Source organism: Oenanthe melanoleuca, chromosome 3 (genome assembly GCF_029582105.1).
Source record: "Oenanthe melanoleuca isolate GR-GAL-2019-014 chromosome 3, OMel1.0, whole genome shotgun sequence".
In the NCBI taxonomy this organism is placed as follows: domain Eukaryota; kingdom Metazoa; phylum Chordata; class Aves; order Passeriformes; family Muscicapidae; genus Oenanthe; species Oenanthe melanoleuca.
Window position 1 is genome coordinate 21,905,528 of NC_079336.1, and position 27,842 is coordinate 21,933,369.

Sequence of the window (27,842 nt, forward strand, 5' to 3'; positions counted from 1 at the left end):
GCCAGGAACTAGTGACAGGAGGAGAGAACATAATCTTAAACTGTGCCGGGGAGTGGGGGGGTGGAGTAGGGGGGTAGGGTTTAGGAAGAATTTTTTAACGGGAAGGGTGATTAGATTTTGGAATGGACTGCCCAGGGACGTGGTGGAGTCACTGTCCCTGGAGATGTTTACGGAAAGCCTGGATGCGGCACTCAGAGCCATGGCCCAGCTCAAAAAATTGGTGCTGGGTCAGAGGTTGGACTCGATGACCTCAGAAGTATTTTCCCACCTAATTACTTCTGTGACAATGTTTCTAGCAGCACTGGGCTGTGCCAAGCCTTCCCGGTGCCGGAAAGGGCCGGAGCTGGGCCGAGCACACCCCATTTCCGAGCATGGCCGGGCCCGCCGCAGCCGCTCCGCGCCCGCCGCCGTGAGGCCCCGGCAGGCCGCGCCCGCCCCTCGCGCGCAGGCGCGGCGGGGCCACGCGCGGGGCGGGTTTGAACCGTGGCGGGCGCTGCGAGCTCCCGAGCCGTGCCGCCAATGGAGCCCGTCCTGAAAGGTACCGGCTCGGCCGCCCTGCGCTGGCTTTTCCCGGCGCAGCCGAGAGGAGTCGCCGGCTGGCGCGGCCTCCGCGCTGCCCTTGCCCCTGTCTGCCTGCGGCCCTTGCCCCGGCGCTCCCCGGCAGAGCGGGGCCGGGCCGCTGTGCGGTCAGGACTGCCCGCGGGCTGCGCTGACTCTCCCGGTCGCGGCGGCGAGGCCTGGTCGGCCCGGCTGGAAGCGCAGGCCCGGCCCCGCTGCGCGGCCGCCGGGGCGGGCAGCGCCGGATCGGGTCGGACGCCTCCCCCCGCTCGTGTGCCGCTGCAGGGGCCTCCCGGCGGGGCACTGCCCGCCACCCCTCTGCTCTTCCTACCGCGGTCACTCGTGGCTTTCTTCTGCATCGCTAAATTTCTGCCTCGCCGAGCTGCCCTCTTATGGCCGTTTTCCTCTGCGATCGCCGCCTTCTCTGACAACTTCTAGGGCCGGCGTTTGCGAGAACCGGTTTCTACTCATAGGACTTCTAGTCCAGAAAAGAGTCAAGCACTTCCTCATTTTCCTTTCCATCAAGTGCACAAAAACTGCAGAAAGCATTGCCTTTTGCTGAAATGTATTTGACTGGCTGAAACTGACTAATTGTGAAATGCACCTTTGGTCCTAATGCGGTTGCACGAGCTTTGAAGTAGCATCCCTTTAAGTTCCTAGTTAGACCTTTACTGAAATGTTCCGATCTGTTTTTCTGGAAGAATTTTAGCTATGAAAGTTCTAAAAGATTTTATTTAAGAGGAACACACTATCTTTTCAAATGCAAGTGCATTGTTTTTCATAATTGAGCTACCAAGGAAAAAAGCAACTCTGGCAGAATCTGCCCCAGTGTTGTAGTAGAATGTACACAGTTAAAAGCCCATTGGGGTAGACTTATCTTAAATTCCCAATTATATCTGAAGTCGAAGTACGGATAAGATTTTTCCCAGTGCTTTGCATGAGGAAGTGCTTTGTTTCACATTTCTCCTATATGTCAAAAATATTTCTAGTGATTGTAAAAATACTGTAGTATTTATAAAAATACTATTATGAAAGTATTATAAAGTATTTATAAAGTATTTTTATGAATAATTGGAGGATTAATCTGGTTTTCATTTAGCAGGAGGACAGATGAGACTACACAATGAATAATCACTTAAGATAATTAAGCAATATTTGCTAAGGATGACCCTTTTAAAATGAAACTCAGTTTTATTCATGAGTTCTTAGAGTTGTCTAGCCTTTGCATGAAGTTGTTTTTGGTGAACGGCCTTTTCTCCAGTTTTTGGAATTTTCCTGATTGTCATTCAAAATGGGAAAGTGGCATGGCCAATGGAACTGTAGGTCACTTTAGAGCCTGTCCTATGTAAAATTAATTAGGAGATTGTTATGAGTTTTATTTGTTTATCCCTCCTTGTCAGTACTTCTGTTTTTGGTTGTTTGTTTGAAGATATTCTCAACCAAGGCTGACTTGATTCCTTGAAGAGTTTATTTATCTGCTTAATGAAGCAAGCCAATTAAATTTGAATATCTGAAGTTGCATAAGGCAACTGATACAAAATTTTACTAGCTCACATTATATGTACTTAATTTTGGGCATTTCAATATAAATAAAGTGAAAATTGAAGTCAATTGGAAACTCTTAAGTAGTATTTCTGCAAAATTTTCTGTGAGTTTGGGCAAGGAATAATTCTATTGTGGTGATGTCATTTTGTTCTGTATGTTGTGTTGTATCAACTAGTTTTCAAATTTTTAATTAATTGAAGACTAAAAGTGGTTAAATAATGGTAAGAGTGAGCAGTCATGGAAAGATAATGTATTGCTTCTTAAGCTAGTAGTGTGTTTTAAATAGATGAAGTGAAAAGTTAACTAGTGTCAGACTTCTAAGTTGTTTCCATTACAATTAATTTAGTGGACATAAATACACTAAAAAAATCTGCTGCTAAAATCTGATGCTCAGTTTACTAAAAGCTGTATTTGCACCTGAATGCAATATGTATAAAAAGCTTTTATTGGAAAGGCAGGTTGACCAGTTTTACCATGGTATGTATGTCATTAGTTGTTTTCTCTCTTCTGATCCAGGTATTTCTGCCTTTGTAGAAGTTTGGTCGTCTAACAGAACTGAAAATTACTCAAAAACCTTTGAACAGCAGCTTCTTGATATGGGAGCAAAAGTAAGGAGACTATTTTTAAATAAATGGAATAGTAAAGGCCTTTATAATAAATTAGCTTGCTTGTTGCTTGTCACATGAATTTCTTTTTAGTATAAGTTTTTAAAGGGCAGGAAGGGAGAAAATCAGAGTCCTGAGAATAGACTAATGTGCTGTAAAAATTCTTGCTACTGACAGATGGGAAATGCATTTAAAGCCTTTCTACATCTACAGACCTCTTTGCTTATAAATGTGATAGCATGCTCTTCTTGGGAGGTACTGGGCTTTTTTTACTTCTAAACCAATACAGGTTTTCAAGATTTTGCTTTGCCCGCAGTTTGTGGCAAGCCCAACATGTACTGGTTTTCAAGTATGTATCTCAAATTGTTTTGGTTTTGTCAACTTGTAAGCACCTGCTCTGTTGTTAGTACAATGTTTTCTAACCCAAGTACCATGACATTTTATTCTTGCATTCACTCTCCCACAAATTTAGATCGATTCCAGAAAGTGCTAGTAAAAATACATCTTAAGAGTTTCAGTATATGTCTCAATTTTTTTTTTTCTGCACCAGATATAGTTGACTTGTAGATGCAGAAGATGTTTAATTGCCAGCTGTAACATTTCAACCAGAGACCAAAGTCAAACTGACATCTTCCCTTCTTGCACATTATTGCTGGTTAATGGAGATTTTTACAGCCCACATCATGCTCTAAAAAATATTTGTGTGGACTCTCAGTGTTCTTTAAAATGGGCATGTGTAGATGTCTCTCAGTGTAATTTAGGAAATCTTGATGCTCTCTCTCCCCAGATCCTCTCTTTCTGTATGAAGTAAGCTGAGGGAATGTGACAGAACAGTTAGGATAACTGGTTTTGTTATTAAAACAAACACTACTCTCAATCATTAACCTGAGTAAAAAGAACTAGAAATATTTCTGTGCTGTACTATCAGCAGTGTGTAATTCTATTCTGATGATGTAAGACTTTTTTCTCACAGAAAATATGGCAGATGCATAAGGCTTCAAAATTCTTCAAAATGGTCAAAATAACCAAATGTGGTGCAGGCAGATAATACAGATGAGCCTGTTTAGCATATCCCTATGACTGAATAGGGATGGTCATACCCCTTCCCTGTTCCAGACACTTCCCTGTTTTTGGCTGAGCACATGGTACGACGCTGACTTGGTTCACTGTGGCAGGAAACTAAATTCTAAATTATTTTTTTGTTAGATTGTTAATTCAGACATCTCAAAGTAAGTTCAGCTGAGCAGCAGAAGATGCACAGGGTAAGGAGAGGAGGTGGGAAAGGTGAGAGGGAGGTTTAAGGTGGTGCTTCTCCATAATTTGGAGGCAAAGCTACATCAAGCATCCTTAGGACATGGGCTGTGTGCCACATACTGGCAAAAGTGATTAAGTGATTACACCTGGAGTAAAAATTTATTCTATAAGAGACTTATGGATCATTTTATACCTAGATATTTAAATACCATGGGATCTTGTCTTCTTAGAAGTCATAGTCAGCTTGCCACCAGCAATATTTGGAAAAACTAAATAGTTTTCTTAAAGCTAAATACAGACCCAGCTTGCTGTAAGCAAAGTATGATGATGCAGCTGGGGGCGCAATAGAAAGCTATGGAGCTATTTCCATTTGGCCAGGGAAATGCTGCAGTAAAATATTAGTTCTATTGATGTCACCACATCAACAATCACAACTGATCAAGCAATTCTCTGTAGGGTGCTTAGTCTCCACAAAGGAAGCCTGTTTGTGAAAAAAGGAGCGGAAAACATTACTTGTCAATGGAGGCTGATAACTGAAAATTTGATCATCTCTGCTGGCTTTAATTTTCTGTATTTCTCATTTTTAAAGCATTCCCATATAACTTTTGTAGTACCTTCAGCCTTTCCCACAAAACTGAAAATTATTTTTATTGACAAAAATTAGTTTTAAAAGTGAGGCTAATTGTACTCTTTGAGCCTGAGTTCTTTTGCCTAGATGTTTTGTTGTCTCTTTGAGTAGTGGTGTCTCCTTTCTGTCCTGGCTGTTGCATAAGAAATTGTGTTGCACTAATAAATAAAAATGTTGCAAAATTAGATACATCTAGAGTAGGGAGCTGAGAATGGTAACCTCAAAGGGCTATTTCATTTCTTTAGCCTGCTTTAGCTTGACTGATGAGACTGGAGTTTGATTGCTGGAGGTTTCTTGTGAAGTTGGGAAAGATCAAAAGGGTCCTTGATGTAATTTTTAGAATAAATTTTTATGCTAATCGTTTATACACTAGAAATGGACTACACTAGCTGGTTTCAGTATTTTCCAATCATCTGACTTAAATATGAGCTCTCTGTGTATTTCTGTAGGTTTCAAAAACTTTGAACAAGCACGTAACCCATGTGGTCTTCAAAGATGGACGTTTGACTACATGGAAGAAAGCACAGAAGATGGGTGTAAAAATAGTTTCTGTACTCTGGGTGGAAATGTGAGTTATTCACAGCTATAATGAATGTGGCCTATTTCAGAGATAATATGTTCTAGAATATTTTTATTGGAAAACTTAAATACAGAAACCATTTTATTAATGTACTTGAAATAGGGATAAATCTGTGAGTAAATGATAACTTTTCTATGACAGTATTCCTATTATAAAGCATGTGACTTACACAAAAAAGAAAAATGTTAACTCTTAAAAAAATGAAAGAGGTGCAGTAGTTTCATAGTATATTTGTTAACAGTGTTATACTCCTGTGCTCTCAGATGACAGTGAAGGCCATACTTACATTGAATACAATTCTTCCATTTTTGTGTGTAAAAGCACTTTTCATCAAGGGCGTTGTACCGTTTCTGTACTTAAATCCTGTAAACAGAATATATCCTAGCAAGAAATAAAAAGATCCATATGTATTCTGATTTTTAAGATACTTGGCAAGTTTGGAATAAAACTGGATGAAGATTCTCTTCTACTATATGGGAAAAGTTAAATTTAATTAAAAGGAAAAGTGAAAGAAAAATTTCATCTCTGCAACCAGTCCTTTAGAATTTGCTAGTCCATAGCTACTTCTGAATTTACAAAGGGTTTGTAAGGCCTGACTAAGATTTTAGATCAAGGGTAAAAACACAGTAGGTAAATATCCATTTGTTAAACACTCCAATCAATAAATCAATGTGATGATGGAAATTAGAATATAAATCAAGTAAAGAGGGCCTTACTTATACGAATTGTCATGTGCATGGAGAGGTGGTGGTATAAGTGCAAACAATTTGGGCTTTTTTTTTTTTTTTTTTTTTAAAGGTGTAGCACAAGGAGGGAGGGCAAATCTGAAGCCTACAGGCACGTAATTGTAGGCCAGTACAGCCTGGAAACTTGAGAAGTCCATTACCCAAAAAAGAAATTCATGCAGATCTGCAGAAGCAGGGTTTTTTTTGTTTGTTTGGGTTTTTTTTATGTGTGTCGGATATAGAAGTTATAGCCACACAACCCAGCCAGCTTTAACACCAAAGAAGAAATACCTCAAAAATAAGATGATACAAGATTTTATTTATGTGAATATATCTTTCAAGGACATGATTCCAGTTGAATGTATGACAGTGATGATGATTTCAATACTATTGTAAAATTAAATATGCTCTTCAGGTGGCTAAGAGTATAAATACAGAATTTGAAATCTTAGTTACATGAACTATGAACTATTGAGGATTTGGATGTGCTGTAGTAAAAAAGATCTCAGAAAAGTCCAGGTGGGTGCCATCAGCAATGGAAGAATGAGAGTGCCTTACAGGGGAGAGTCTAGGACATGTCATACAGAAATACTCTTTCTGTGATAGCAGTTCCACCACAAGTCTCCTCTGCTCTGCTGGAAGGCATTGAGTGGATGAACACTGTAGAAAGCTGAGACATAGAAACAATTGCACTTGTGATACTGCTTTGAAATCCAGGTGTAAAAGCCTCAAGAAACTTTAACTTTTGCTGGATAACAGCAACAAAGGATAAGAGAGGTGAAAGCATCTAGAGGGAAAACTTAGGCTGTTTGGTAGGAAAAAGGAGGCTAACATCTTCCTGGTATTCCTGGTATTTTTTAAGTTTTCCTATTATCATTTTCTGAGCAAAGCAAGGTCTTGGTACATGGCTTAGAAGATGAAGTTTGTTGGATCTGGAAGAATCATCTAAAATGGGTCTATTTTATTGCAGAGGAAGACCCAATCTGTGAATTGTGATTGAAATTCTCTGTAATGTTTTTTTCTGCGCTTTAGTTTAAAGTAAATGCCTAAAGGTACAGAAGAACATACAGTTTACATTGGTGTATACTGTAAGCAGAATTCATGAGAATATCATATCCTTGGGCAAAGCTTGTATAAGAGATAGTTATGAATATTCTTACTGATCATGGGGTTATTCAAATGAGGCACAGGCAGTAGAAAATTAAAGTTAGTCTGTGCTAGTATACATACTAATTTTTGGTTTTTGTAATGAGGGAACCAGAGTGCCTGACTACATTACATGTCTGGTACATCCATGTCTCAGACACTGGTAGGCAGAAGACAGTCTATTGAGCCCTGGAACAATGTAAATAGGAAGGACTGAATAATATGTACCCATATAATTGTGGTCTTGTGTGAATGGAAGCTTAGTTTGAACCTGGTAACTGTAAGCAAATCATGCAGAGTTGATGAGTTGAAGTTTTAGCACTGCTAAAAATGATGGCTTGATTAACCAGCTGCTTCATTCAGTAGCAAGTGGAACATTCTAAAAACAGTCAGAAAAGCTGTGAAATGTTATCTCAGCAAGGTAATAGTACATGTCAACTCTCTGGTGTAAACTGGGGGTTGATGACTCCTGTAGGAGTGCCGTGCAAAGCCAGGTATGTTAGTTATTGCTTGGTCTTGATTGGTTTGTGGATTGCTGTCCAAACTATGTCAGAGAACCTTTTCATAAGTATGTCTGCAGTACAAGGGTTCCTACTGGAACCCAAACACAAAAAGTTCTATGACAGTGCTCACATTTTAAAAGGAGTCTACTTAAAATGGAAGAACTTCTGTTAACAAGCTAAAACTGAAGGGAATAAAATTCTTGCTGATGTCAAGAAGACTGTTTAAAACAGTCTTCTTTAGCATATCAGAAAGGTGACTATTGCATTTTGGTACTTACAGTAGACGTTTTCATAGCATTGTTACCTCAGCAGTAGTCAAAAATCAAATTAAATAGAACATAAAACTTCATATAATAGAATGACAGCATTTTATCATGTTTATATTTGGAATGTTGCCAGAGGATGGCAATGAGCTTGACTGAAGTTATAAAATAGTTTTCTTACAAGATATGATTGAAGAGACAAGAATGCTTCTGGAAAAGGAGTGGAGGGGGGAGGCTACTGGAACACTAAGGTTTGTGTAGAGAGGCTGCATGGGAAATGAATGTATATTTTCATTTCTAGTAGAAAAATTGGAAAGCATTACATCAGTACACCTGAGCAGATTCAGAGAAAAAAGTAAATGATGGGTTTTAATAACACAGGGTTAGGCTGTAGAACCCCTTGTTGCAGAACAGAGTAAGCAAAGATTTACATGGGTTTAAAAATTGCTGAAGCAGTTATACTCTTCATTTTATCAAATACCAAATATAGTTGCATCTAGCCATCTGACAACCACAAATATGTGGAACAGAGTAAATTGGGAATGTTTGGCTTTGGTTTTATGTTCTTGCATGCACTTAGGATGATATTGGAGGATGTTACAATATATACTATTTAATCTGTACGCTACTTTTTGATGTTAGACAAGGAAGCAAATAATATATAATTAGTCCAGCATTTCCTGATTCTTCTTGCTTTATGGAAAATACTCTCACATTTAACTGCTAGTGAATCCCTACTTCCAACCTGTTAGACTTGTACCTCAGTGCTGCCTTCCCCTGAGCAGTGCTTGAGCCTCTCAGAGGAATATGCCCTATGAGCTGAAAAGTGCTGCAATACTTAGATTTCTCTATAAAAGCCTCAAACATTTGAAGGGTTTATGCAGTATTTAATGATCATTGCCTGTTGAATTCTTACTAGATTTTTGGTGCTCTCTCCAATAATTTGCCTCAAGCTTTTATTGGAAGCTTCTTTTCTATAGCATGAGCATCTATTTGAGCCTAAACTGTATGCAGTTCTACAGTTTAGGAGGTAATTTGAGAAGACAATTCTTTAAGATGCAAATTGAAAATCTGAAAAGTTTATAGCTGCAGAGTAAAGTTATTTTAAATTTTAAAACGATTGCTTGCTTTTGAGTTTTTTTTGGGGGGGGTGGTTTCTTTTGGCATTTTGTTTGTTTGTTTGCTTGTTTTTCTAAGAAGTATAGATATGTCTAACTTTAAAAGCAGCAAACAAAAGTCCTGGACTTGCTATCATGTAAAAAAATTTAAAGTGTAATGCAAAATGAGTGACAGCTTTGGGATCACTGAGAAAAAAATTTTTTACTGCTTCTTCAACAAATACTTCAGTGAGCAGCCTAAAAAAATCAAAACCCAGGAACAAAAAGGACCCCACATAAAATGAAATAGCTACAATCTGCCCAAATTAGGAGCACTTAATACTTCCACATCAAATGCGTAATTGTGAAGCTCTACCTGTGTTTTCTTAGCAGGCTAATTCATTCCACAAATAAGTTATATAAATCATTTACATTTAGATTTTTTTGCAAAATAAGATTCATAGATTTAATGCTAAAATTTTCTTCTCTTTAGCTTCTCTGAATCAATGAAATCTCTGAATTAATGTAACTTTTCATGTAGTCTACATCTGCTGATTATTATCCAGAATTTAATAGCAGTCACTGAAATCCAGGGGTGAATCTCTCTTTGATGCCCCTGAGAACTCTAAATTCAGTGAGTTTGACAAATACCAGCAGTGGTTTGTCAATTCCAGTAAGGATCGGGCCATAGCTGTTCCATCACTAGATGTCACCAGAGCCACACGAGCAACCGCTGCTAGCACAGTCCAGCAGCTTGGAAAAGTGTGGAAAATAACATGAATGGGAATCTTGCCCTTCCAGATCAGCAATTTGGAGGGCATCGTTGGCACAAAAATTTGGGTCACATGTTTGGTGTGTAATAGATAAATTGGAAAAGTGGTGGAGGGGATGATGTTACAGTGTCTACCTTAAGGTTACACACTTAGGAAGGGGTGGTGTTTCAGTATTGCAGGGCTCAGACAACTCTTGCAGTAAAAGTTCTCATTCTTCAAACAAAACCAAGAGAATAAAAACCCACCAAACCGTCTCTAATTTACTGTACAGGTGTCAAGAAACTGGAGTACGTGTTGATGAATCCCTATTTCCTGCAGTAGACACTAATGAAGGATTACTACTATCAGTCAAAAAAGTAAGTCTGTGATTTATTTTTTTTTAACTGGGCCTAGAATAAAAAACTTTTGAGTTTGAACTTGACTTTTTGACCTCAAGCATTTGAACTATCTTCAGAACATTCTGTAAATTCTACCTGTCCATCTGAGTAAGTTTAAAGATTGTCTATTGCTATGATCACATCTTATCTGAAGAAAGTATACTATAAATCAAGTTTTTGTGTTAGTGATTAAAATAATTAAGATTTAAATTCAAATTATATAATGATGACTAATCTGAAAAACATCTACTATGTGGCTTATGTTTTACAGACTTGAAACGAATGCTAGTATTTAAAAAACTACCTTTAAATCTTTAACTTTGCTGCAAGCAAAAAAAAAAAGTTTTGTTAGGTTCTTTCTTATTTAATATTAAAGTTTACTTTGCAAAATGTTAATTTCTACAATTACCTGCAACTCTCAAGGATTTGATAAGCATCAGAAATAGCAATAATAAATACTGTGACTAAGTGGTAGGCAAAATAGGAGGTGTCATTATTTTGGCAATTTTTATACATATAATTTAGACTTTTGTCTGTCTTGTAGCACAAATGTATGCAGCCAAAAGACTATATTGAAAAAACTCCAGAAAATAATGTAAAGCTTCAGAGAAGACTGAACCAAATGGCTAAGGAATTAGCTTTACAAAAGACAGCAGTTATTGCTGGTAAGAACTATGTTTTTACTAAGATTCAAATATCTGAAGTTTTTTAAAGCAGTTAATGGGGTTTTGGTGTTTTTGGTTGGGGTTTTTTTGAGTTTTTTGCATCTTGCCATGAGAAATGAAGTTGATGTGATTTTTACAGAGTTCTTTGCAGCTTTGTTGTGTTAAGGCATCTGTAATGATCTTAGATCTAAGAAAACTATTTTTTTTGCCAAATTTTTTTGAAAAAAAGAAAGCAACTTCATCTCAAGCTGTTACAGCATTTAAGTATTAATATATAAATACAATTTCTTTGTGTAGAAACAGATGTACCAGTTTTATTATTTGAAGACAATGGTTCACTTATATACAGCCCTGTTAATAAGGTCAAAGATCAATGCAATACAATGGAAAGAAGGATAAGTGATATGAAGGAAAAAAGAGAGAATCTTTCTCCTATTGGTAAGAAGTTGAATTTTACTTACTTAAGAACATGCACAAATGGCTGCTGGTTTTATTGCTGACTTTTTCATGCACTTTTCATGCTCCCACCTTTGGAATTTTTTTAATATTTTAACTGTATTCTGGAACACAATGGTTGCAAAATAATTTTTTGATCACTAGACTTCTCAAGAGGACAAAAATTTACCTAGATTTTCAAGCCTTGATATCACCTCTTGATTAAACTTTATAGTGAGGCTCTAAATCTTATTTCCTGTTAAATTTTAATGTTGATGCTATGCATGACAATGATTGTAATGTTATTACTCCCACTTCAACAGTTTAAGAAGGAGCCCAAAACTGATATATATATCCATGTACTGAAGAACAAGACTTAAAAAAAAATAAATTTGAATAACCTAATTAAATAAATCTAGTTGATTTTAGAATGCATATTCTAATTAATTAAATCTAGATGGTAGTTTTCAGATTTTTTTTTTTTATGCTTGCATTACCATACCGAGAAAATATTAAGATCTGAGTCATTAGATTTTGCAGTTACTACAAAAAATGTTGAGTGTGGAACATCTTTTGGTGGGGCAGAATATCTAGTATTTGAAGTTTTAAGGCATGCATGTCAGTTAGACTGTCAGTTTCTAATTTCAAGAATAGTTGTGAAAGTAAAGAAGCAGTAATACATGGATGAAAAATTAAATTTCAGTTTATTTTAGTGAGGCTTGTATTTATTTTCTCTCTAAATTTTAAGGTAAACCTTCAAACAATGAAAGTATTTCTGCTATATCAAGGCATGACTGCCAGTTGCAAGATTTCACAGATTCTTTAGTAAAATGCCTCAACAGGCCTTTAGAATTATCAGTAATAATTTCTAAATAGTTTGACATTATTCTTTAGTTTCAGAAAACTGTGCTGCTGAGTTACCTAGAAAAAATTCTTACAAATGTCTAATTGTATTCCTAGGTTCACAGATGATTCAAACACTTCCAAGTAGGTCAGCAGGAGACTGCCCACTTTCTACTTGTATCTTACCTAATTCAGAAGATGCGCTGCTACCCGGTAACTAACACAACTTAATATATTACAGAAATTAAAAATAGTACATGGCCTTTATATCTTACTTTGGAAAGTACAGTATACTGAAATGAGAACTATCTATTGTCTCTTTTATATTTAAAGTTGAATTATCTTAGTTTTTCCTTACTAAAGAAAGAATGTTGTACTAAGAAGTCAAGAAAAATGGAGCATCAGGAATACCACTGGATAAATGCTCTGCCTTACTATTGTATTGCTTGCCCCACTTCTTCCTCTCTGCTCATACCATTCCCTATTAACAACTTTTTGTTCTGCAAGGCATCAATCTTCTCTGCTCTTAGCAGTGATCTTATAGAACACAGAGTGAACACCAAAGGGTGTGATGTGAGAAGCTTAAAAGAGATCTGAAAGAGGGTATGATCCCAAAGAATTGAAATGTCTTCCAAATTTACAGTTGGAAAACTTGAATTTGAAAGTTGGCCTAATGTGGTTTTCAGCTTAACTAGTCAAGTTTGAAGAAATAGTAAGTAAAAATAAATTGGCTTTTTAAATGTTTTATGGTTTGAGATGGATTCAAATAATTTTTTACCAAGATAAGAACCTCATAAAATTCTCATAAAATTAGGGGTTTGATCCTGTGTTTTGGTGTATTACCAGGGCATAAGAGGGAGGATTGTGAAGTCTGTTGAGCTACATCAGGGAACATTTAAATAGTATTGATTATGTGTGCAATAGTTTTGTGCTTCAGACCTCATGTTCTCTGTCAGCCACGGGGGCAGAAAGCTCAAGTCAGATGCTGGCCTTGATCTCAGTAGAAAAGTGAAGAGAAGGGAGTCTTTGGAATTTGTAATGAGGGCCACTAGAGAAGTTTGCCTGCTCTCTGTTCTCCCTCAACAGTGAGCTACACTACATCCTCTTTGGAGGTGTTGTATTTTATTGACATTGGCTTACATAAGAACATGGTGGGTATCTTGCAGCCTGCAACAGCTTGTTATGTCTTTGTGCAATATTAGTGAGAAGTGATAGTTGAATAGTGGAAGTAACATATCTGTGCCAGCAAACTGTTTTACTTTGGTAGATTAGTTATGTTCTGATGAGGTAGAACATTCTGATTTGAGAGCTTTGCCTTGCATATGTCCCTTCAGCTTTGCAACTGCACAATGTAATTTTACATTAAAAGCAGACCACCAATGTCCATGACAGCATTCATCTCCAGTGCTCTGTGACAGTAGCCCCTGTGTTTGTGCATGAGAGATATATGAGATTGGTTAACAATGGTTTAGAAAGTTCATGAAGCCAGGTTAATATGAGGATTGAAGTTGACTTTGTTGTCAGTATGAGAGACTAATCATATAATGTGAAATTTCTCTCTATATGTTTTATTTTTCTTAGTATACTTAGCTACACCATATATTTAAAAAATTTAGTAAGCAAATAACATCAAGACTGCCACTAAAACCTACAAGAGAACTCACAGGAGTATTGCTGTGATGTTGCACTCATAATCTACTTAAACAAAAGCATCTGTTGCAATCATGTTACTGTAGAACAACAGGGTTTTAAAAAATGTATGTTGATTAATCAGAAATACTAGCTTGTTTCAGAGGAATTTATAGGGAAGAGTTATGAATAGATTCTGTGTAACACCTAACACAAATTAGTTTCATAAGAATAGCTACAAAAAATAATTCTTTATCCACATTATAATTATTTTTAATACATTGTATTGATGTATGTGATATAATAGTATGATGGTGTATTTAATTCCATTTTAACTGCAAAATCTTAAAGGTAGAGCTAATGCTGTGGTGGCAAAAATTATATTGAGTTTCCACTGTTACTTAAGCTAATTTTATCAGCATATAATCTTGCTTTCTCTACAAATGCAAGAGGAATAATGAGTTCCTCTGATGCTTTATTTCAAGAAAGCAGAATGGGACTTCTGGATGCTTATGACCAGGTAAGGGGATGCAATAGCTAAAACTATTGTAGGCTCTTGTCAACATAGAATGTGCTTTGTTTCTAATCCAATTTCTGTTTAAGTTTTGTTGACTTGCCATATAATATCCATAGAACTGGCTAAATCTTTGTTTTTTTCAGTTCAGGAATTCCATATATGTTTCACTAAGAAATTGATCCTCTTTCTGTTTGTTTAATACATTTATATTACCCCTTTTTTTTTTTTTTTTTTTTTTTTTTTTGCAGAAGAACAAATGGAAGCCTGCTTGAACTCAAGTTGTGATTATCTTCAGAGCCCTGAAACGTTAAAGAGACAGAGAGGAGAAGTAGCAGAACGTGCCTGTGATACTTGGACTGATATTTGTGTATCCATGAGTGCATCAGTGAACTCTCCATCACATGACAATGAGCAGAAAAGCTTAACACCAAAACGAGGTCCCAGAAGTTTAACAAAGAAACAGATTGTACAGCACATTTTGGGTGACAGATTGTCTTTTGGAAAGAAACATTTAAAGTTTCCAAAGAAAAATCAGAAAAAGAAGAAAAATACTGCTTCAATTGCAAATGAAAGTTCTCTTCTCAAGGACTTTGGTGATTGTACTCCTTCCAAAAAAATAGTCCAGTTAAATACTATTCCTGCTTTGATAGACAGTCTCTCTAATTCACCTGTGAATAGTGAAGACTTAAATGCTTGTTCACTGGATAAAAGCTTCCCTGTTGACAGAAATGATTGTGTTCTTAAAGACAAGAAGAGGAAGAAACAACAAACATTACAAAGTTTGAAGCTGTCTATCTCAGAACTGGGTGCATCAGGTTCTATGGGGTTTTTGCAAGCAGTTACTACACATAACAAGTCTTACTGCACTGAAGAGGCTTCTTATGAAGACTTCTTTTCATCATCTAATTCAAATGAAAATGAAGTACAGATACAAGTACCAAACGAATCACAGAATCCTCCTGAAGTTTGTTGCAAAGACTCTTCTACAAGCATGGACCTACATGATGTGAGTTTCTGTGAGCTATATAATACAACTAAGAAAAGTAGAAAGATGTCTATTTCAGTGAATAATTTTCCAGTAAAGCAAAAAAACGAACCAGCTGAACATCTGGAAAGCATACCATTAAATGTGTCAGGTGGTGAAGAAGATGACACTGGAGAAGCTCTGGATGGTGATGATGTGAACAGGCTGCCACAGCATGCTCAGGAAAAATCCTACAGCAGTGTGAATGACTGTGCTCATACTACTGGTAAGTTACTACATAGAGCTGGAAAATCAAAAGATATCATACTGCATTAGATATACTAATGCAACTAAATTGCAATATGAACTGCCATTCCAAAAGGAAAAATACTTCAGAAATACACCAAAAGAAGAAAATACTGTGGTACTGACTTTTTTACTGAGTAAAATAAATGAATGCACAGAATCCAAAAGAACACCTATTTGCTTTCCCATACCTTACAAACACAAAGTCATAAGAGATGAGGAAACAGCTCACTGTGCACAACAATAGTAATGTTGAGCCTTCTTTTCTCCTAATCTCCTAACTTTCTGTTGCTATTCAAAACCTGTTTAAGAAGCCAAGGTCTCATCATAGGTTCCCTTGTTCAAACTATTTTTACTTCACAAGTGAAAAATGTTACCAAAATTACAGTTAGGATCATAAGATCTCTGGTGGAAAAAATATTTGAGTTAGCAATTTCAAACTTGTGCGGTGATGAAGATGAAATAAGACATGCAAGAGTTGCAATGTAAGCATATTTTTTAACTATGACTTTTTAATATGGAACTGATCTTAATTTTTGATTATTTTTTACTTTTTTATACTTAAGCATTTCCAAGTTGCTTTAGCATAAAGTATTTTAATGTAAATGTATCCTAAAATATGAAATCTCAGAAACTTCCCTGGAAGATGCTCCTGACTTGCATTGGAATCATTTTCAGATTTTCCTATTTTGAGCTTTGTCAAGCTTTACTTGGGGTTGTATATATGTAACTGTAATTGTGTATCTTAGTAATTTATCTTCCCTAGAAAATTCTGTAGTAGTTCATCAATTAATTATATAAAATTAATTATTAATTTAAAGGGCTCAACAAACTTGCTGTCAGACTTATGAAATCCAGTAGAAATGTTGAACCATGAGTGTGCCTGTACATGTGAGTCATAAGCTGCTGAACTGTCAGCTGCCATTTTGAGTTTATTACACCTGTATTTTAATATCTGGAGTGCATAATTTCTTACACAGTTTATAAAATAGTGAATGCAGGTGTATGTTATACAGGTATAAATGTATACCCATAAATGACAGCTTCCTGCTCCAAGTGATAGATGAACCATAAATTAGAGGTACTATGTTAGATCTTGTTCTCAGCAAGAAGGAGGTGCTGGCAAGGCATGTGAAACTGTAGGACAGCCTTGGCTGCAGTGACCATGAAATGTTGGAGTTCAAGCTTACTACCCTGGATTTGAGGAGAACAGACTTTGGCTTCACCAGGGATTTGCTTGGTAGAGTACCATGAGAAGTGGTACCCAAGGGATGATATTCAAGGATTGTCTCCTCTAGACTGAACAACACATCTCTACAAAGAGGAAATCATGGAAGAATGCCATGACTCCTGGATAGATGAACATGGAGCTCCTGGACAATCTTAAACACAAACAGGTAGTTTTCAAAGAGCAGAAGCAGGGAAAGGTGTCCTGGGAGGAGCACAGAGAAATTGAACAACCACGGATCTGATTAGAAAGGCTAAAGCACTACCAGAAGTAAATCTGGCCAGGAATAAGAAGGGTAACAAAAAAAAAAGCTTCCTTAGGTGCATCAGCAATAAAAGAAAGACTAGGGATTCCTCTTAGGAATGGTAGAACTAGTTACCCAGGATGTGGAGAAGGCTGGTACATTCACCATGGTTCTTTGCCCCAGGCTTCAGCAGCAAGTGCTTCAGCCATACCACCCACATTGCAGCAGGTGAAAGCAGGGATTGGGGGCATAAAGAGTGGCCTGCTGTAGGAGAAATCCAGGTTTGAGACCTCTGGAGTTTGAGTTCTGGAGCCACAAGCACAAGAAAGAAGTTGACCTGTTGGAGCAAGCGCAGAGTAGGCCACGAAGATGATGAAAGGAGTGGAGCACCGCTCCTTTGAAGACAGGCTGAGAAAGCTGTCCATGTTCAGCCTGGAGAAGGCTCTGAAGAGACCTAAGAGCAGCCTTCCAGTACCTAAAGGAGGCTTACAAGAAAGCTGGAGAGAGTTTTCATGGAGACATATAGTAATGGGACAAGAGGAAACAGTCTTAAAATGAGTAGGTTTATGTTAGATATTAGGAAAAAATTCTTTACTCTGAATGTGCTGAGGCACTGGAACAGGTAGCCCAGAGAAGTTGTGGACTCATCATCCCTGGAAGTGTTCAAGGTGGGGTTGGATGGAGCCCAGAGTAACCTGGTCTAGTGGAAGGTATCCTGTCTATTGTGATGGAGTTGGAACTAAATGATCTCTAAGGTCCCTTCCAAGGCAAATCATTCAATGATTGTATGTAATATATGAACCAACTCTATATGTTTTTTTTGTCATGTGTCAATGTACTAGAAGATGATCCTTAACTTATATAAGTCATCCAATGTTTATATTTTTTATCCTTTTTGTTAGGAGAATGTAAGTCTCAATTTGTGTTTGCATTGATTTTAATATATTTGTGATGGCCATTTTCCCAAGTATGGTATATTCAGATTCATGCATCTTTTGTGTAATCAAGTAGGGCCCCAAGTTTGACAGCTTGAATGAGCTCACTGAAAAATGGAAGGAATCAATAATGTAAGAGAAGTTGTGTTTTCCCTAACAATGCAAGTTTTGTGGGAGAAAATGAAAATATTGTATTACACTTACTCCTATGATGGAATAATTGATTTTTAATAATTATGGGTAAAGCATTTCATTTTTTTAATTAAATGTAAGTTGTTTCTTGTCCCTATTAGTTAATAAATAGTAAATTGGGGGATTTTTTCTGTATATTGTACATTATTTGAAAGCTGGTAAATGCAGTATATTTTTAAAAACTAATGAATTATTTTTATTCATCATATATATGGTTAGGAGTAATCAAATAGCCATGTAAAATGTTATATCTATAAATGTTTTAAATATCAAACATTTTTCTTGCCCATTTTTTTATTGTGATTTTATGTCAGTGGCACTTTTACCCAGTATCTTTAAAGAGAAGAAGATTTGATAAGCTTTCTTTCCATAGACTACTTGGAACATTTCATTTTAAAGTAGAAGTGTAATATGCAGGCTAATCTGAAACTAAATTTTCAAGGCTTAACGCTTATGTGGCAGCAAGCTTCAGGTTCCTTTGTAGGGCACATTCAAGGCTGCCCAGTTGTTCTGCTGAAATAAATACTGCCACTTATTTTCATCTTACCCCAGGTCATGTGACTCTTCATCTGGAAGCTACAACAATAAACAATAATGGGCAAGGAATGCTAGAGTATACTCTCTTAAGCTTTTATCATGCTAAAATAATTTAGAAATTTGAACTCGGACTTAGCATTACTTCTAGTCTTAAAAATAAACTTAAGGCTTATCTGAATATTATATATTTATGGTAATGTGGAAGGAAAATATTGTCTTAATTGACAAAAGGACTTAAACTAAGACCCATTGTACTGTAATCAATGTAGTTCAGTGTTAAGCTGGAAAATGTGGAATATCATTCTGTTATTTCTTGCAAACCAAAAACTCATTGTGTTTAATTTAGATTAATGTGTTTTACCTGAGGTTCTATGTCCTGTGGGGCTTAATGCTGCAAAAATACTGCTTATTTCTTTAAAAGCACATATGAAAACTTCCTTAGATTTGATGTGCCTTTTGATATTTTTCAGCTTTGGAAGAAGATAGGCTCACTAAAAATATTTTATCATGTCCTCTATTGACATTTTATTATGTCCCTTTAAAAAACAAATGAGGCATGAAGAAGAAAACTGTTTCTTCCTTGAGTCTTTGTTTTATTTATCTTCACAAAAAGTTAAATTGTAACTAATTATAAAAACAAAAAAGGACAAGTATTTCTGAGTAGAGGAACAGGTTGAGGATTTATTTGATGTAGTGACATTTTTCAAAGCCTGATGGCATTTGTCCTAGAACACATAACAAACTACACAAATTTTTATAAACTGTTAACAGGCTCTCTCTAAAGATCTGGGGGTGGGGGGGGGGGGGGCACATATGTTTTCAGAAGACTTGAAGAAATTATTTTCTGTATAATAAAAATTTGGTGTTTGCCCATCTTTCACTAATATCTACAATAATAATAATAACACAAGGTATTAAATATTCTCTGCATGTGTACCTGAAGGATTACTAGTGATGACAAATTCAGACTTAATTCCTTCATAGTTGGGATAAATACCTCTATGGATACGTACAAAATAGTAGCATAGCTTAATTTAAGTGACACTTCATAACAATATTTTTAAAGTAGAGAACTATACTACAGAAAAAATAATATTAGATAGACATGGCTTGTTTGATCAAGCAGAACTAGGTCGTTTTGCCTATCATTGCTTTGCAATTCAATGGAAATATCAAATGAAAATTGAAGATAATATTCTGGTTCAAAAATTCTCATTGGTGTTAAAATTATCATGAATGAGTAGAAGCTTAAATTGCAAAGTAAAAATCGCTCTAATTTGTGACAATGCTTCAGAGGGTTCAGTTGCTGATTATGGTACCAATCATTGAGCAATGTTTTGGAAGAGCATTTAGGGGATATAATGGACCACAGTGGCAGGAGTTACCTGCATATATGAACTTGGTTTAGTGAAAACTAACACCAAATGCAATTGCTTCAAAAAGTTCTGTCAACTTTGAAGTCCACTAGGAAAAGCTACTAAAGATGAAAACTTATTATTTGTGCCAGAGTGACTGCTTTAAAAAGAAGAAATCAGGAAAAAACAGAAAATAGTGAAGCTTGAGACCTATAGAATGGAAAAGCAGGAAAGTGCTTGAGAAGTGCTGATAGACAGGAACGGAATAGTAAGAAATAGCCCTTATAAATGTAGTGCCTAAGATCTATGAGTTGATAATAAGAGATAAGGGACATTATCCTCTCTTCCTGCTTTCCTGTAAATAGGAAGAACCCACAGGAGTGAACCCTAACTGGAAAGAAGTCCAAGAATACAGGTTTTAAGACTTTAAGCCCAAGTGGGACAAGTGCTGTGAAGCATGAGCATTCAGGCCAAGAATAGTAAAAAGAATATTACACCACTTTTCACTGTTAACCCTCAACCCAACTACCCCTCAAAAAAACCCCAAAAAACCTGAAATAACCTAATGGAAATTAACATTTCATTAACATTAAATAACTTGGGTAAAGCGGTGGAGTACCTGAGCACCTTGCATCCTATGCAGTCATGCAATTAGGTTTTTTAAGATTCAAAAGACATTTCGAAAAGTTCTGCTTTTTATGGAAAAAGAGGTAATTTTTTCTCTTTATTGTGTGGCAAGATAAATCTACTTGCCATCAGTCTTCCTCAGTGATTGAAAATTATGGGCCTCAGTGCAATACTGAATACAATTAACATAGCTATTATCTCTGTTACATGACACTGTATACCTAAATGTTGAATTTAATCAACAATTGTATCTGAAAACCAGGTTTACAATTATTACACAAAAATTACAGCAATAAATTTTAACTAGTTTAAATATTGTAATTTTAAAATATGTAATCATAATGAATTGCAATTTGATGTTCTGTCGCCTCAAGGATTGAGAGTTTAAGTAGCTGACAGAGGAAAAACACATTATTCTTAGCTATATATGCATACTAAATAGGGATAGTACCCTTTAGTACTTTCCAAAACTAATCAAAGAAACTTAGATATCAAGAGATATCTAAGATATTAATTGATTAATTGAGATATCTAAGATATAAATTGATATCTTAGATAGGCCATTTTAATCATTAATTAAACTTTCTTTAACTGATCTCATCTATTCATTTGAAATGAAAAATGAACAAATGTTCTAAAGTAGACTTTATTGAATGACATTTGGGAAAAATTCTCTCCCTAAATTTAGAGTAATTAAAGCTTAATTGTTTAAAAGATCAACATTTTTCATCTTAGGCAGGCAAGCTAATTTCTCAAATGATTCAGAAGTTTATTTAGTTCTTAGGAAAGTCATCCTGACAGAGTTGAAGAATTAAATATGTATTAATTCATAAAATACATAATGAAAAATACTGCTTTTTGACAGAGTGCATTCATATGGATGATGCCTTTTCATATATAATAGATCTGATAGGCCTTTATGCCTTTATATGCACAGAATCCTTGCCTGCTCACAGTTTGCTAGATTTCCATGCAAAGTGTTTGAAAACAAGTTGCAGACCTTCATGTCATTTTAGATAAACAAAGTGTGTACCAAAAGCATTGAAGTGTCAATAAGAAGAAGAAAATTTAGCCACTGAAGCTTCACGCCCAAATATATCTATGCAGAGAAATTGCACATTTTATAATAAATAGAAAGCAATTTAGCAGATTCTCTACTTGCAGATAGTATATGATTTTCTAAATGTAGGAAAAGGAAAGTTTTACAACTGTTTTATTTATAAGAACAGATACTCAAAGATGAAGTTAGATGTTTAAGTGTCATTCCTTTTCCCTAACTGAAATATAGTGAAAAAAAAACTGGTACAAATTATTAAGAAGCATCTTAAGAGTGTGTAGTGCTGTGCTATGATAAAATAATAGGCTGCAGTTTCATTTCATAAGATTGCATTTTTCATTTTAAGTTTCTAAATTTGGTTTCTAGGTGGTGAAAATGAAGTTTCAGAGTGTCATGTTACTGATGGCTCTTGCAAAATTTTTAACAAATAAAAGAATAAGCCCACTGGGGGTGTAAGAAAAGCTGGAAGACTTCAAAAGGTCAGTTAACTGGACATTTGTAAAGGTCTTTCATGGAGGATCATTGAGTGCCTTTGTATTTACAAAAATGAAAATAAAGTCTCTTTGCTGCTGTATGAATTTTAAAACTTTCCTGAATCTCACTTTCCTTGAAATATTATGCAAATGGTCTTGGTGTATAGCCATAAAACTGAGCTCTCTGGTAACTTGTGGTGGCTGAATCCATGCCAAGCTGATATCATAAAGGAGGTTGGTGAGTCGGCTCAAACTGAAAAAAGCTGAAAAGCCACTGAAGTTACCTGAAAAGATGCCTGCCCCTTTTGGAGGAGTTACTAAATGCAGCAGTTTTTAAAATTTGTTTTATACTGGATCATTGCCAGTGGAGGTTTCTGCAGAATAAAGATTTATGCAAGATTTTCTTATAGGTTCTGGTAAAAGTAAATTTCTTAATTTAGTATTTGAGCTCAAGCACTGAATCTTTTTAAAGTGTAGAAGTCTTCTAAGTAAATATAAAACTGATCAGGACAATAAATATTAGTTATTCTAATCAGTAAGGAGCAAGTCACAATTGAAATGAGTGCTGAGTTCTTCTGAGAGTGGAAAGTCCTAAAACACTAAAAGATACCTGCTGTTGTTAACTATTTGAAATAAGTTATGTGTTTTATTGGTAGGTACTGGTGGAGTTCCAAAGAGATTGATCACAGATTTTGAAACTTTTTTATGTAAAGGTTTTGTGCAGGTGCAATTACTAAGTTGTTCAACATTTTAAACATCTTGAAGACGGGATGTTAATCTTCATGGACCAGTGATCTCTGGATTAAAATTATTATTTGACTTGTCTGCATCTTACTGCTTTTTACTTTTTTTTTTTTTTTTTTTTAATATTTATTCTCTTTATTTTCCTAAATACATTATGTGTAAAATTAATAACTAGAATGTATGAATCACTCATGATGCATGTCCTATGCATGTCTTAAATGCTTTTGCATTCAAGGTAGTGTACTCTTTAGGCTAAAGCATCTCTCCAGAATAGTTTCATTTCCTGGCCCAGAAATCTGACTAAAGGTGCTGTATGTAAAGTCACAAAGGGTTCTTGGAGATCTGTCAGGTTTGTTGGTACTGATTCCTTCTCCAGTGAAATTACTCAGTAAGAACATTATATATCATTGCTAATTTTGACTCATTTCTCTTAAGATCCTGACATAACTATTATATACCGAAGAGAAACAAGTAGCAGTGTGAATTTTATTTTTTTTTTATTGCTCCCCTTTTTCAGATATGACCTTGCACTCAGGGGTATCGTTAAATGGTTCTACATGGTGTCTATTTACAAAGCATGCTCTGTGAGGCGTTTAACAGTAGCAAACCTAAGTAGATGTGAGAGAAAATTCCTAATCAGTGTTTTGAGATGACTTCTTTTATCCACCCATTTCAGCTTGGTAATAGTACCATTTCACTCAAATATCAATAAAATAGCAGTGCATAATTTCATTCATGTTATGGATGCTTTTAAAAACTTATTTTAAAGGTTTTCATTGTCAGCTTGCTGTGCAGATTCATATGGAGAAAATTTTGGGGATGGACAGGGATTTGACTGAAAAGTGAAAAAAAAAAAACTTCACACAAGGGTGCTATGTGATTAACCAGGTGCTATGTCTGACAATGAGACTGTTGCACTGAAAAATTTAAATTTAAAGATAATATTGTTTTAAACGAAATCAGACTATGTAAATTTTTATAAATAACTATGTTGCTAAACCTCTCTCGTACCAATAAAAATATGCTCTTGAAGCCTTATAAAAGCAACCAAACATTATACACCATTTTTATTTAATACTTTTTTCCAGTGGCTACAGCTTAAACATTGCAACTTTTTGCTAAATTTTGGCAATGTAAAAGTTAAGTTAGAAAATGCTGGTTAGTTTCCTTTGCCTAAAGGAGAAAGTGAGAGGGAAATGGCACAGGTACTTTTAAAAATATTTTATTGAATCATAGTATTATGAAGAATTTCCTAACATTTATTTAAATTTTAAAAGAAATTCTAAGCTAAAAATACAATTGCAAAAGAAATGCCATTTCCTAGATGTACAAACATTTCCACAAATGTGACTATGTGACTCTTCAGACAGATCATGTTGCTGGGAATCTGTTTAAGTGTGATCTGTGAAATTCATTATTTTCCTTTCCAAAATAAGAGACAGCTATGTAAATTGCAGTTATCTTTTTTATAGAATAAAAGTTTTAAATCTAATGCTTCCTTAAAAATATTTTAGATGCTTGCTGAATGTAATTCCCAGATAATTAGTGTACTTTAGTTACAACTCATTCATTGTGGTATATGCTACAGTGAACATTACAATTCTCTCATTTAGTACATTGAATGCATGTCAGGAGGCCATTCACTATGTGATGGTAAATTTTTAAAAAGCCATGGAAAAATATCTTTAGGAAACATGACTAAGTCTAAATGTTAGTATTATTTACTTATATTTTTTTTTAATTTTTAATTTGTAGTTTCTTTGACAGAAGTCAAGCCATAGGTTCTGTATTTCTCTGCTGTGCTATTGTGTTATGCTTTTATTTTCTTCAAAACCTCATGCAGGTTGAGTTTCTTATATTTTGTTTTAGCTGAAGTCAAAACTAAGAATGACTTTGTTCAGATATTTGTATATCACAATTTTAGATTAAAGTACTAATAGTTTCTTTACCTATACTCTTTATATAGGCATGCTTATTGTACTGTTAACATGGAAGATGTCTAATCAAATATATGTAAAAATGTACTGTCAGCAACAAAAGCCATGAAGACAGAACAGTTTATAATGGCAGCTGCATGCATGTTTGGGAAAGATAAGTAAGATTTTCAGGAATCTTCAATGGCTTCAGAAAAAAGGTTTTTGAATTTAAAACAACATCACCACCACCCCAAAGCCAGGACTTTTGGTGTGTTTAAAGGCAGTGCATACAGAAAAATTTATGAAATTGAGTCTTAGTTTTGAGACAGAGTTGGTAAGGATAAACACTGTCAATTAATGCTTATGAATGTCAGCAGGTGGCTTCCCTGATCTAGAAATCTGAGTTGATGATACTGGATTGCAGGGATAAAATAAACCCTTTATGCACTGTGATGTGTTTCTCAATTTTCCATGAAATTGGATACGTAGTTCTTTGTTGCTTTGCATGGGGATGACAAAGTGAAATAGCTAAAATTAAAGGCAAAAATATATTCAAACAGTACTGGTATGTATTTACAGTAGTGGTGAACTGTTGAGTGCTCATTTCATTGCTTATTGTCACAAAAACATTTACATTACACCTATTGCATGTCACAAATTAAATATTTTATACTTTTAAAAAATAAGAGACTCATTATTATTAACCAGTTAACTGCCATTTCTATCCAAATAAGTTGGTTTTATCATTTTCGAGAAATATGAGAGGTGATGGATGTCTTTTAAAACATCTAAAAGTCTCACATCAAAAGTCTCACATCACTAGAAATGCAATTGGAATAAATTGTAAAGTTAAAAAAACCCTTTAAAATACTGTTTTCTGAGTGAAAAGAAGAAATCCTTTAACCATGTGAAAAAAAAACCAGTTAAGTGTCATGAGGGATGATTAAAAACATATTTTTACAAAGAAGACAGTATGGACTTAACTGAAATTCCTTCAGTTTTGTTTTTAAACAGATTCATCTTGGCTTGTATTTCTGTAGCTCTTGGATTTGGGTGAAGGAACATCAACATTGAACTTAAATTATTTTTTGAGAGAAGATTTTTACAAGCAATCTAAGCTCATGCTGTGGAACAAATAGTGTGAGCAGGCCATTATTAGATCGTGTTATCACAATTCTTTATAAAATTACTTTATTCATGGCAAACCAAATTTTAATATCCTGAAAATCTATAAGTATAAAACACGAAGCATCTTGCCAGACATTCAGTAAAGTAACTTTATGGCTATATTTTATATGTGCATACATCAACCTATCTTAGATTGTATTGGTTTAGGGGACAACATCATTTTATGTTTTTCTTCCAGTTTTGATTTGTAGTTGCTTTGAATAGGTAATATTTTAAATACTGATACTTTAAATGTTATTGACTTCAAGAAGAAATTGAATAGAACAGTGAATTAGACAAGGTGGAAGCATGCAAGCTCCATTACAGTTAACAAAGAAAAAACTGGAACTACCTACCTTTATGGTTTGGGGAAAATGCTTGATGTAATGGGGGGGTCAGAGGATAGGAGCTTGAAGGAAGCCTATGAATCCCATGGTTTGGGACAGTTTTAAAAATACTTCTATATGGTTAATCCATGACTATTTTCACTCAAACTTTGCAATGCAATTCTGGTTCTGGACTTTCTCCAGCTAGTGAATTTGTCCCCCACGCTTCTCCCACATGAAGTGGAGGGCTTAAAGACAGAAGCCATACCCTTGGCATCTGCTGCTGTACCTTACATTGCATACTTTGGGCCATATCCTAATGTCATCAGCTTTGTTATCACCCCTTAGAGATATTACCATTCCTGACAGGATTATCTCCTGTAGAGATGAACCTAATGGTTGATTTATGACCTTGGGTCCCTAGAAATCATTCTCTTTGTGATGAGTTTCATATTAGCTATTTTGGGACTACCTACTGAAGTGCTATGGTCTATTTCTTAATTTTTAAAAAAAGTGTCTCTTAAAATCAGTACCTTTCTAGGGCAAAAGGCACATGCTCCTCTCAGCTCAAGCTGTTTCCTGTTGTTCCAGGGACACTTGCAGCTGGTGTTCACACTCTTGTACGTGTTGCTTTTTGAAACACTGGAAATGTGCTGTGACAGTGAAACCTGAGGTGGTTGTAGCTTGTCATCTTAGCAGCCAGGATAGTAAAGATCCAGGAACTGAATTTGTCCAATTTTTTGTATAAAATTGTCACTAAATTTCTGTTACTCAACAAATTAACATATTGGTTATTTTTGGAACCTTCTTCTAAAAGAAGACATAGAGACCTAAGGAGGTGGAGAGTTTTGCTTTTTTTTTTGTTTGTTTGTTTGTTTTCATAGAATTAAGGGGAAAAATCCCCACTTCATTGTTGTTTGGTTTTTTTTTCCAGAAGACTGGTAGGTTTGGTGACTTTTGATTAAGGGGCTATGTGGCTTCATTAAATTCAGAACATATTTTTTATTACTATTTTTAGGCAAGTAGGAAATTGCTCAAGGTCTATCTATAGTGAATGATAGATAAGGATAAGCACCAAGAGTAACATCCTGGAATCTCAAGTTATTTGAAATACATCTATGTTATCTCTATAATTTTAAATAAAAGTCTGTGGCACTCTTGGATTTAATGGTGGGAGGAAGGCTTAGGTGCAAAAAGCAAATGCAGCTTTCTGGCTCGGAGCATGAGGGGAACAGTACAGAAACAGTGTGCAAGAAGTCAGATCACTGAGTCCATGTTTGAAGCATACCTCACTGCTGAAGATGTGTATGTACGCTGTTCTTTGCTAGTTTTGAGATGCACTGTGTTCACAACCTTCATGCCAGAAAACCACATAATCCACTGGACTGCAGCTGCTTGGCAGAGAATAACTGCAGAACTCAAACTGTTTTCCCTCTTGGAATTAGAAATTATCAGAGGAAAAGCAACTGCTGCTGAGATCCTGTTTTTTATTTGGGTTTGGGTTTTCTTTTGGGGGGGGGGGGTGGGGTTTTGGTTTTTTTGTTTGTTTGTTTGTTTGTTGTTGGGGTTTTTTTGTTTTTTGATTGTTTTTTTGTCTTTGGTTGGTTGGTTGGTTTTTTGTTTTTGTT

General features: G+C 35.6%; 1 protein-coding gene across 4 annotated transcripts; it reads left to right on the forward strand.

The window, feature by feature from the left end:
* The first annotated feature begins 405 nt into the window (after positions 1–405).
* Positions 406–27,710, forward strand: MCPH1 (microcephalin 1). Of its 4 annotated transcripts, XM_056488348.1 has the most exons (10): positions 407–538; positions 2,620–2,711; positions 5,040–5,158; positions 9,949–10,033; positions 10,599–10,719; positions 11,017–11,157; positions 12,115–12,210; positions 14,392–15,393; positions 21,955–22,067; positions 24,772–27,710. In XM_056488348.1, the coding sequence occupies exons 1-9, from the start codon at positions 520–522 to the stop codon at positions 22,017–22,019; spliced, it is 1,740 nt and encodes a 579-aa protein (XP_056344323.1). In that variant the 5' UTR covers positions 407–519; the 3' UTR covers positions 22,020–22,067; positions 24,772–27,710. The 4 variants fall into 4 exon arrangements, with proteins under 4 accessions (XP_056344324.1, XP_056344323.1, XP_056344322.1 ...); XM_056488347.1 differs by lacking the exon at positions 24,772–27,710 and having other exon boundaries at positions 408–538; positions 21,955–22,861; XM_056488349.1 differs by lacking the exons at positions 11,017–11,157; positions 24,772–27,710 and having other exon boundaries at positions 406–538; positions 21,955–22,863.
* The last annotated feature ends 132 nt before the right edge of the window (positions 27,711–27,842 follow it).

Excerpts from the sequence above, each read along its gene's own strand:
- MCPH1 (XM_056488348.1), top strand. Across the intron at positions 10,720-11,016 it reads AAAGACAGCAGTTATTGCTG|AAACAGATGTACCAGTTTTA; the intron begins GTAAGAACTATG and ends TTCTTTGTGTAG. Across the intron at positions 12,211-14,391 it reads AGAAGATGCGCTGCTACCCG|AAGAACAAATGGAAGCCTGC; the intron begins GTAACTAACACA and ends TTTTTTTTGCAG.